At 39.9% G+C, this 12,258-nt stretch overlaps 1 protein-coding gene across 1 annotated transcript; it reads right to left on the bottom strand.

The window, feature by feature from the left end:
• Positions 1-10,388: 10,388 nt before the first annotated feature.
• LOC131165700 (FCS-Like Zinc finger 3) lies at positions 10,389-11,841 on the bottom strand. The gene is made up of 2 exons (XM_058123704.1): positions 11,404-11,841; positions 10,389-10,932 (listed from the first exon to the last, which is right to left on the bottom strand). Exons 1-2 carry the CDS (start codon positions 11,733-11,735, stop codon positions 10,761-10,763), a joined length of 504 nt encoding a protein of 167 aa, XP_057979687.1. The 5' UTR covers positions 11,736-11,841; the 3' UTR covers positions 10,389-10,760.
• Positions 11,842-12,258: the final 417 nt, after the last annotated feature.

Genomic DNA, 12,258 nt, shown 5'->3' with positions numbered 1-12,258 from the left:
TACGAATGATGTTCATATTGAAGACGAACACATGCACGAGCAGGAAATGGGTGAAGGGTTAAATGATGTCCCCGATGATGTGAACTTACCTCACCATGACACGGACGACGCAACGTTTGACACGCAATTCATCGGCGAGCTTCCGATGTACGGTCATATTGACCTAGCTGCTGCAGCTTTAACTGTAGTCGATGAGCTTCCCATACGCGTCACTCGTTGGGAAGAATCCTCTGAGTTGAGTAAGGAGATGCTCTTCGGTTCGAAGGATCAGTTGATCGCCGCAGTGCGAATATATCACACTCGCACCCACCATGACTTCCACGTGGTGTGATCTACTCCTGAGTTGTGGGTTGCTAGGTGTAAGGACCACGATTGCACATGGAGATTGCGTGCCATGTATCGGATGATACACCGTTTTTTCGAAATCACCCAATATAGTGGTCCGCTTACGTGTCTGAATGAACTTATATCGCAGGACCATAACCAAATCACGTCGTCCCTTATTGCTGGGGAGATAGTGACTATGATCAGGGGCGATACGTCGACGTCGATCGCTACATTGAAGGAGTTCATTGATCGTCGATTCGGGTATTCAATATCTTATAAGAAGGTTTGGTTGGGCAAACAGAAGGCAATAGCCCAAGTCTTCGGTGATTGGGAGAAATCGTATGAAACGTTACCGAAGTGGATGGAAGCGATGCGCGCGTACAATCCTAGGAGTACAGTGAGGTGGAGGTCAACTCTGGTTCCAGGTAGCACTAACAGCGCAACCTTCGTATCCGTATTTTGGTCATTTGCAGCATCTATTCAGGGTTTTCGTCACTGCCCTCCCGTTATATGTGTGGACGGGACACACTTGTACGGTAAGTACAAGGGCAAACTCCTTATTGCGACGTGCCCCGATGCAAATAGGCAAATATTTCCCCTTGCATTCGCTATTGTGCAAGAGGAAAGCCTCGACACATGGAATTGGTTTCTGTGTTCTTTGCGTTTGATTACCGACAGGGACAACATTTGCCTCATATCAGATCAACATCCAGGGATTATCGCTGCGGTGCAGCACAATCCTGATTGGCAACCACCACGTGCGCACCACCGATTTTGCCTTCGACATGTCGTAAGCAACTTTAATACGAAAGTGCGGAGTGTCAATATGAAACAAATGGCTGAGCGAGCCGGAAGGGAGCATCAGGTGAGAAAATTTGACACCTGGATGGAGAGGATATTCGACGAGGGTGGAGAGCCAGCCAAGTCGTTCTTCGATTAGATCCCTCCTCATATGTGGACTCAGTGCCACGACGGTGGAAAGAGGTATGGAAACATGACCACCAACCTGGTCGAATGTTTCAACGCCGTCCTAAAAGGCGCACGTAGCCTTCCCATTACGGCTCTCGTGCAACTAACATTTTATCGCATTGCCCATTACTTTAATAGCCGACGGGAGTCTGCTCGTAACGCAATATCTGGAGGAAATACGTTAACTCCGCATATATTGCTAGCGATGGAAAGAAGGAAGTTGAAGGCGATCGGACAACGAGTCACGACGTTCAACCGATCTAGGGGTACTTTTAGCATCACGACCGCGCAGCGGGGACCCCATAAAGGAAACAATGTCCAAACTTTGAGCATCCAGAGGCGCGAATGCTCCTGCGGGAAGTGGCAATCTTTACACTATCCCTGCTCGCACCTTCTTGCAGCTTGTGCCGAGACACGACTAAATGTGAGCCAGTTTGTTGAGCCATATTGGAGCACTGCCGAGCACTACGCAACATATGCTGCAAAATTTTATCCAATCATGCATGAGGCATATTGGCTAACTTGCTCGTTGCCAAACTTGCACGCAAATCCTACATACGCTAGACATAAAGGTCGGCCTAGGAGCTCACGTATACATAACGAGATGGATGCTCGGGAAGGTCGGAAACATATCACGTGTAGCATATGCCGTCAAGAAGGACATAACCGCACAAGATGTCCGAGAAGGACCCAACCTGGGGATGCTGCTGGACCTTCGCACTGACCTATAACTTATAGGTGATCCGGGATTTGCGTACTCTTACTCCTCGCGTGACGACAAGTTTTCACCTGCTAATTCCTTATGAAAAATTTGTTTCCAAATGTTAAATCCTCAGACCGCTTTAATTTCTCGGTGAACACGCGAATGCTCCATGCTCAATTTGTCTCTGAGCAATTAAGTCACTGTGTCCATCAATCGAGAATCGTGTATGTTCAGATGAAAACTTGGTGAGAAATTTTCATTTGTACACATATAGGATAACCCTTGAGATTTTTGTTCGTTTCCACCATACAAAGCACCGGGGACAGATACTCAATTCTTATGCTTTCTATGTTAATGCTTTCAATATTCTGGCTTGTTTGCAGGATCGATCCAGGGCCGTCCGATACTACTGTACTGTGTATGGGCGATCGGCACCGGTCCAGTCGGGCATGGACCGATTCGCATGCTAACGTCTTATATTGCCGAGGGGGCAGTCAGAGCGTACAGGATAGGATAGGCGCAGACCCTCGCATTATTGATTGGATACGTGACGCGGGTTTTTATGGGATATATCAGATTGACCATATCCAGTTAGATTGGCATCTTGTGACCACGTTGGTCGAGCGATGGAGGCCAGAGACACACACTTTCCACTTGCCGCACGGGGAGGCGACTATCATATTATAGGATGTCGCGGTGTTGTTCGGGCTACCGATTGATGGGTTGCCCATCACTGGTCGTACAGCTGGACTAGTACAGGATGGAGGCGTCGGTTAAGGGGGAGGACTTTGCCGCATGTGCGAGAGATTGTTAGGAGTGGTGCCCCCAGACAATGAGCTTGTTGGTGCCCGCATTCGCATGCGGTTTCTAGAGGGGGAGATGTTTCGCCAGCTTCCGGCTGATGCTGATGATCAGACTATAGCGTGTCACGCACGTGCCCACATGCTACAATTGATATGTGGGACGCTGTTCTGCGACCTATCGGGGAGTTACGCACACTTGATGTTCCTTCCACTGCTCGCGGAGCGAGCAGAGATACGCCATTATAGTTGGAGTGCTGCGACGTTAGCTTGGCTATACCGGGAGATGTGCCGCGCCGCTAACGTGTCGCACTCACAGATCGGAGGAGCACTCCACTTATTACAGGTTTGGGCGTGGGAGAGATTCACGTCGTTAGCTCCTACGCGCCGCGGTGTCCGACGTCTTATTCAGAGGGATGAGGACGGACGACCGATTGACCCAGCTCCACTCGCGTGGAGGTTAGTAACTCAACTGAAAATAATTTGCTTCAGTTGTAGTACGTAGTAGTGATTAGACCTTGCTAACGTACGTTCTATTGTGTACAGGTGGAGGGATCAGTTGTTGGCGCCTAATGTTGCGCAACACACGCTGCCCTGGTACAGATTCGAGCTGGACATGCACCGGGAGCACGAGGTAGTCTCCGTTATGTGTATTTAGGGCTATTTCAAGATTTGCATATATTCCCGTCCCACCTCTGATATTTACTATATGTCTACGCGCAGTTTGTATGGGCGCCCTACACGGATGACATTGTTGCCGACCTACCACCTGGTTATGCAGTTGGGTCGGACCTCTGGGTTGCCCGAGTGCCACTCATATGTTTTCATATTGTCGAGTGGCATCTCCCAGACCGAGTGATGCGCCAGTTTGGCTTTCGACAGGGCATTCCTGGTCGCTTCTATACCTCAGGGGCCGATGTACGTGGGGAGGACTTGCACGAGATTGATGGTCGCGGTCGGGGGAACACAGATTGGGCAGCGAAGCATGCCATGTACGTGAGTATGTGGGTACATAGGCGCGACTACATTGTCGAGGGAGTCCGGGCAGATGGCCCGATGCGTCCGGAGGATCCATATTACGCGTGGTACAGGTCGATTACACGTCGCTTCGTAGATAGGACTGCGGCGGTCTACATGAGCCTCGTACGCTTACTCAAACGTTTACCTAATTTGTTACCGTGATGATTAGTAGTTCAATGTTTTAAACACTATTTTCGCATGATGCAGGCTGACGTATTACACCAGGTGGAGTCGCTATCATCAGACCCCGTTGTGAGCGATTTAGCGAGAGTTGGTTTGGACATTGTCTACGAGGACGGGCGACGGATCCCTACCCCACGCCGGACGCCGGCTCCATGAGGTGGTCGAGCAGCTCCAGTACGAGGGGCTCGAGCAGCTACCTCCAGCCGTCCATCGAGTCCGACCTTCTCACCACCATTGTACATGAGGAGTATGTGTTTGGGCCGTCCGCTGCTGATTTTGCGGGACCCTCCAGTAGACCGGCGGATTATCGATCTGACTCTGCCGCGACGCCATCGATGTCGTACTTACTAGACAACCCTCTCGATGCGGAGGAGGTGGACGCACCCGGCTTGCCAGCTCGGACTCGTCCAGAGACTACATACGACATAGCTCCCCGTCGGCTTCACCTAGAGAGGGATTATCCAGTACGTATGGGCGGAGACGACAGACATGTAGCCCCTCGACGTGACCGGACGCCAGACGCGGAGGAGCAGCTAGGTGAGGGTAGACACAGACGGCAGCCACCCCGACACCGGAGACGACCTCCATGCGGTACCGAGTAGCCGATATATGCAGTTGTGAATTAGTTCATAATTTGATTTGTACATCAGATATATGTTTACAGCTTCATTTGTACATAATGTATTTTTTCATTATTCATTTGGGCATAATGTATTTACTAATGACTTCATTTGTACAGCATCTATTTGTATAGAATATATCATTTCTCCTTTATTTCAACTTGTTTGGAGTATCATTTGTACATAATGTAATTGTTTGGAGTATCATTTGTACATAATGTAATTTACTTAATTCTGAATCTATAGAGCAGCAATAGGTAAAGTGACAAGCAGGTATAATTTAGTGTACTAATTTGATATGTTCAATGTATACGAATCTGATGAATGTAACGTTCTGAACATACTGGTATCAACTGTATTTCAAGAATGTTTTATTTGCACAGGTGCGTGGATGGATATGCTCAATTTGTAAACAGGACTCTGCCGAAATTAGTATATTATTTTGATAGGTTTAATGTATACGATTCTCGTGAATGTAATGTTGTGAACATACTGGTATCAACTGTATTTCAAGAATGTTTTATTTGCACAGGTGCGTGGATGGATATGCTCAATTTGTAAACAGGACTCTGCCGAAATTAGTATACTATTTTGATAGGTTTAATGTATACGATTCTCGTGAATGTAATGTTGTGAACATACTGGTATCAACTGTATTTCAAGAATGTTTTATTTGCACAGGTGCGTGGATGGATATGCTCAATTTGTAAACAGGACTCTGCCAAAATTAGTATACTATTTTGATAGGTTTAATGTATACGATTCTCGTGAATGTAATGTTGTGAACATACTGGTATCAACTGTATTGGAAGAATGTTTTATTTGCACAGGTGCGTGGATGGATATGCTCAATTTGTAAACAGGACTCTGCCGAAATTAGTATACTATTTTGATAGGTTTAATGTATACGATTCTCGTGAATGTAATGTTGTGAACATACTGGTATCAACTATATTTCAAGAATGTTTTATTTGCACAGGTGCGTGGATGGATATGCTCAATTTGTAAACAGGACTCTGCCAAAATTAGTATACTATTTTGATAGGTTTAATGTATACGATTCTCGTGAATGTAATGTTGTGAACATACTGGTATCAACTGTATTTCAAGAATGTTTTATTTGCATAGGTGCATGGATGGATATGCTCAATTTGTAAACAGGACTCTGCCAAAATTAGTATACTATTTTGATAGGTTTAATGTATACGATTCTCGTGAATGTAATGTTGTGAACATACTGGTATCAACTATATTGGAAGAATGTTTTATTTGCATAGGTGCGTGGATGGATATGCTCAATTTGTAAACAGGACTCTACCGAAATTAGTATACTATTTTGATAGGTTTAATGTATACGATTCTCGTGAATGTAATGTTGTGAACATACTGGTATCAACTGTATTTCAAGAATGTTTTATTTGCACAGGTGCGTGGATGGATATGCTCAATTTGTAAACAGGACTCTACCGAAATTAGTATACTATTTTGATAGGTTTAATGTATACGATTCTCGTGAATGTAATGTTGTGAACATACTGGTATCAACTGTATTGGAAGAATGTTTTATTTGCACAGGTGCGTGGATGGATATGCTCAACTTGAAACCAGAATAGGAAACAACATTGAATGGTCCCCATATATCACAATGGATCAAATCAAATTTGTTCTTTGAACTAGACTAAGATACAGGAAATGAGAGTTTTCTTTGTTTTGCTAAATGACATACATCACAAACATATGTGGTATTAAAAGATATGGATGACTCCAGCTGTTTAAGATAAGGTAACCTTGAGTTGGAAACATGACCAAGTCTGTAGTGCCAGGTATCTAATTGATTTTGGGTAATGGTTGAAGCCAAAGATGAAGAATGAAACTTGGCTTGATTGTGAGTAGCAGCCTTTGAAGGAACTTGAGATAAATGGTACAGTCCATGTTTCTCAATATGAGTTAAAGAAGGCAGTATGAGTTTATTGGTCCCAATCATCTTCTTTGTTAATTGGTCCTGTAGAAGGCAATATGAGTTAAAGAAAGAAACACAAATGTTAGATTGTTTTGTTAGTTTAGAAACAGACAACAGATTGAATGAAAAACTGAGAACACACAACACATTATGTGAAGACAGTATATTTGAAATGCAAATACTGCCAATGTGTGAAGCTGGAAAAGAGTTTCCATTTGGCAAATTTATGGAAGTGTTGATTGGTGTAGGTGGAGAAGAATATAATGAAGGTGAACATATCATGTGATCCGTTGCACCTGTATCTAGAATCCATGAATGTACATTCTGCAGAGATGAAGAAACTAAATAACAAGAATTTGAAGGGTTACCAGAAAATTGAGAAGTAACAATGTTAACAGCCGGAGAAGATGTTTGATGAGATATTGGAGATGAAGTAGAATTTGCAAGTGCTAGCAATTTATTGAATTCCTCATAAGTAAAAGAAAACTTTGGATCCTCATTACTCTGTTGAAGAGAAAGCTCAGGAGTTGTCATGGCAGCATGTGCAGTAGGTGGCTTCCTTTTTCCTTTTGGTCCAGTCCAGCCAGGAGGAAAACCATGAAGATGAAAACATTTTTCTATTGTATGCCCATTGTATCAACAAATGTGTACAGTATAGAGAAAATCTCTTCTGTTTATCCTTTGAGAATTTCAAAAAACCAGATGGCTGAATGTTTTGTTTGGCAATCAAAGCATGAGTTTCACTGCTGACAACATTATTTAGTTGTCTTTGACTTTCCTCTTGAAGTAGTAAAGAAAATACTTTCGCCATACTTGGTAATGGCGAAATCATAAGCAATTGACTTCGAATTGGAGCATAGAAATCATTCAGACCAATCAAAAATTTCAACACATAATCAGATTGCTGTCTAACCAACAAAAAATCAAACAGGTTGCAGGTACAAGTTGCCATTTTACCACAGCTACATGTAGGGAATGGTCGGTAGTTAATATATTCATCCCATAATAATTTGAATGAATTAAAATATTCAGTAATTGATAAACAACCCTGAGTAATGGAACTATGAGATTTTTCAAGATGAAAAACTCTGGGACCATCACTTCGTAAGTATCTTGTTTTCAGCTCATTCCAAAGATCAACAGCAGATGTAACATAGAGAAGACTATTATTTATTTCCTTGGAAATGGAATTCATTAACCATGAAAGAACTAGATTGTTTGCACGCAGTCATGTAGTATGGAGAGAACACTGATTTATAGAAGGAGCAAGAATCAAGCCATCAATGAATGCTACCTTATTTTTAACTGTTAGAGCAATGGTGATTGACCGACTCCATGCAATGTAATTATTACCACTAAAAATTTCAGAAACCAGTAATGCACCAAGATTATCACTTGGATGTAAGTAATATGGACTGGATGAATCATCAGAAAGATTGATCATACGATGACAATTTTGAGAACTAGTAGAATTATCAGCAGAAGTCATATATGGAATTTCTCCAAGAAATATAAAAAATTTGCAGATCAACGAATTTTTCTTTGTAAAGACCAGAGATAAAAGCAATTCACTTGAGGCTTTGCAATTTGATACCAGAATAATGCCGATACAGAATACTAATCTATCAGCTTCTCTTGATCAGCGTCAGAATTTTTCTGAATATTCGTACTGCTCAGAATTTGGAGGCGCAGTGTGGCTAAAAACAGAGCTTTCATGGTTTCTTGAAAATTAAAAAAAATTGCGGAAGGGAAGCAAGTGCTCTGATACCATGTGAAGTTTTTACATAAGTTGAAAAATTCTTCTCTATTATCTGCTTCAAATACAGAGTATATGTTTGTATTTATATAATACAAGAATCAAGAATAAAGAAAACTAACTAATCAGGCTAACTAATTAACTAATCTTCTCTTCTTCTAATTTAACTTGCGTAACTTTGGATTTCAGTTCCAACTGTTCAATTCTTGAAGCAATATTCCAACACTTATTTATCTTATTATTGATCTTATCATGAATGATGGAATCATTATATTCAATATAGTATGCACGGGCCAATCTGCATATTTTTTTTGTTTTACGCCTCGTAACTCTTCCTCAGCCAGGCTTGGGCTGAATAGCGGAGCAAGTACAAGTATTAGTATAAAAAATGCGTCCTTTGTCATTAATATTTACTCGCGGCCTCTCGGGAGAATTGATGACTGCATCTTTATTTATCATTTTTGGGGCTGTCCACCCGAGACAATCCATTCAACGAACCAAAAAACACCACAGCACAAGGAACCGAGTTTTTTCTTTTTTTATCATTTTTTAAAATATAGATATTAAATAATATTTTTTTATAACACATAATTAGATTTGTGTTTTACAAAAAATAATCTGCAGTGACACGTGGTAAATCTCGCTACTCCAAGTAGCGAGATTTGGTTAAAAATCGCTACTTGGAGTAGCGAGATTTGTGCTTTACGAAAAATAAACTCCGATGACACGTGTAAATCTCGTTACTTGAAGTAGCGAAATTTGGTTAAAAATCGCTACTTGGACTAGCGAGATTACGTCAGAGTCATTCTGGGAAATACTTCCCAGAATGAGGTATTATTTAATATATTTTTTAAAAAAAAAGTTAAAACGGGAAAAAACTCGTGATCTTAGGCCATGTTTGGCTGCCGAAATGAGGCAAGAAAAGAGTGTAATGAAAATTTAAATGGAAATACAACACAAAACAACAAGAAGCCCAAGTCCCATAAAGAGAATTTTGTTCAATTAATTAAAAGTTGTTAAATCCTTCCTCTTCCTCTGTATTCAAGTTATTTTAAACTTACCCTTATTATTTTTTATATCAAAAATAATAATTAACTCACTACTCTTCACATCTATTTTATTAGGTTTGCATTTTAAATATTCAAATTATTTAAATTGTCTATATTTTATCTTATTTTCAATCAGTGTTATGCTTAAATTATAAATATTAAATAAAAAATATAATAAAATTAAATAATAAATTTTATTTTATTTTTTTTAATTTTATTTTTTTCTATATTACAAACGTGTAATTATTAAATGAACCGAAGTGACCTTGCTTTGATCCATTTTCAAACAAACATAATATGTTTTTCTTTTAATTGTTTGATAACATTTTTTGCTTGTCTTATATAATCTTTTCTTCCACATTTTTATATATAGGAGTATGATTTGAGTTTTATGAATAAAGAAGTACGGGAGAATATTTATAATTTTTTAGCTTGATTTGAATTACTTCGTTGTTAATTAATTAATCATTTACTCTGTTTATATATTATTAACTATTTTTCTCGTGAGTTTGATTCTCAATCTTACGGTATATGCAAAAAAATAAAAATAATAATAATAATAAAACTATTACTCATTGTCATATGATGATACGAAGTTTGGAAAAATGTAAATGAGTCTACGATTACATTAGAATTGTCAATGGTATATTCAATTGTAAAAAATCATTTGTATTTTTAATTTTTTTTCAAAATTATAAAATGTCACTTTATTTTTTATTTAAAAATAATATAATTTGGTTGGAATCAAGAACTTTGTTGGAGTAAAAAAAGAAAAAAAAAATCCAAAAAAATTTATTTTTATTTATTTTCATTTATTTTCTATATATATCAAATGCAATTAAAAGTAAAAAATTTACTTCATAATTTAAAATTTTTTTAAAAAAAATCAAATTTTGTTCTAGCTTCACTTGTTGATTGATAAATGTAGAAATCACCTCGCAGAAGACTGGCAATTTTTTATTCAGTACACATTCAGAGAAGGCAGTGGGTGCGTTTATGCATAGAGGAAGAACTTCAAAAGATTTATTCATTTAAGGGAAAAAAAAAACACCATGAATGAAATCTATTTGATTTCTTAGTGCCTCAGAAGTTTCATACACACAAAAGCATCCCATTGAAGGATGCTCTTCCTTAAAAACACCCAGCCAGAACAAAAACCAAAACCCAGAAAACAGAACAAAGCAAACTAAAAACAAAAACAAAAATCAAAATCAAAATCTATGATGGGTCATGCCCCCACCCCTGTTTTTACAAATGGGACTCATCACCCAAGCCCTTCATTCACACATCCCTCTCTGATTCTCTGATTCTCTGCTTCAGAGTTCTTGAGAAGTTCACAGACAAGCTACTGCTGCTGCTGCTGCTGCTGAAGACTATGCCACAGCAACTGTGCCCGTCTGCACAGTCTTACTGGGAGAACTCTTCTTGGAGTCCGCTGTTCTGTGAGGTCTCTTGGAAGAAGACAAGCTCCAGCTCTTCTCTCTTTCCTCATCTTTCTCTATCTGCTCTTGCCTGCATTCTTTGCTGCAGAATGGAGTGTTCCCTCTGCATAATACACCCATCACCATTGATCATTCATATAACAATCAAACCCATCACAAAAAACATTAAAGCGAGCAAGAGATCTGTGCAATTCTTGAAAATAATGATTCAATAAATTCAGCAAATGACTTGGGTGCTTAGAAATCGAGCAGATATGAAATAACACATCTGGGTATCACAAAAAGCCATTGATCTCTGAAGAACGCAATGAAATAGAATGACCCCAATAACAGAAAGACTGATACTCAGACTCAGACTGAAAAGTGAAAAGTCAAAATTTTGCCCTAGAAAGTAAAGGGCTCTTCTGCTATTCACGAAGCTTCATTTACAAATTTCCCAATTTCTTGGACCACGGAGCAGACAAATTCCCAAAAAAAAAAAAAAAAACCCGAGATTTTTGTGAAGCATATGAAAAATTAGCATATGGGTGTATTGAATTTCTGATCAGCTGCGAAATACGAGAACTCAGCTCACCTGTACATGAAGATGTCACTGTTGTTTCCCAGTGGCTTCTGGCAAAGAAAACATGCTTCAAGAAAATGGGGTTGGGGGTGCTCTTCCCACCCGACGTAGGATAGCCTGTTCGATCTGGGTGAAGAACCATAGCCCTTCCTCATGGTGAAATGAGCGCCTTGCTCGTCCGGCTGGAGATTGCTAGAATGCACCGGGTGTGCAGATTGAGCAGGAGGTGTAGGTAATGAGGGGAGGTGGAGTGAATGGGGAGAGAGATGGGCAGAGGTTTTATAAAGAGAGGTTGGCCATGTCACACCAGAGGACTTGAAGCATGGGTCAGGCCCATGGACCATCTAGCTCCAATCAGATTCTTACATGTGGCAGATCATTACTGTACACGACAAAGTAGAGGCATGATTCTTTGGGTGTAGCTATCTACTGTGGTCCATGGAGTACCAGATTGCAACTTGTTGTGAAGGCTATTTAAATAATTTAATACCGCTGGCAGTTTCCCAGAATCCATGGGACTATAAAAAATCCATTTGCTTCAAGTGCATGCATCTCTCTCCCGAAGGTTCTCTGATTTTGCATACTGGTACCCCAATCTTTGATTATTTCAATTTTACCACAAAATTCTATGGCCTTTTACCATGAGTTGGATTTCACTTTAGACGCTACATTTTGAAGTTAAAAATAATAATGAAACCTAAAAAGTAAATTGATATAAAAAAAAAATTAAGACGAGGTAATAGAAAATGTTTTAAAAAATGTTAGAATTTATTAATATTAATTATAAAATGGAAAAATGGACCAAAATGAATCTCTTTATTATTGTTGTAGTATGTGGTTCAATTTAGACTTATAATTTATTATTTT

This window comes from Malania oleifera, chromosome 10 (assembly GCF_029873635.1).
Source record: "Malania oleifera isolate guangnan ecotype guangnan chromosome 10, ASM2987363v1, whole genome shotgun sequence".
NCBI lineage: Eukaryota > Viridiplantae > Streptophyta > Magnoliopsida > Santalales > Ximeniaceae > Malania > Malania oleifera.
Note: the sequence above shows the minus strand (reverse complement) of the source record. Positions and strands in the feature narration are given on the sequence as shown.

Excerpts from the sequence above, each read along its gene's own strand:
- LOC131165700 (XM_058123704.1), bottom strand. The coding sequence starts at position 11,735 with ATGGTCCATGGGCCTGACCCATGCTTCAAGTCCTCTGGTGTGACATGG. Across the intron at positions 10,933-11,403 it reads AGTGACATCTTCATGTACAG|AGGGAACACTCCATTCTGCA; the intron begins GTGAGCTGAGTT and ends TGTATTATGCAG.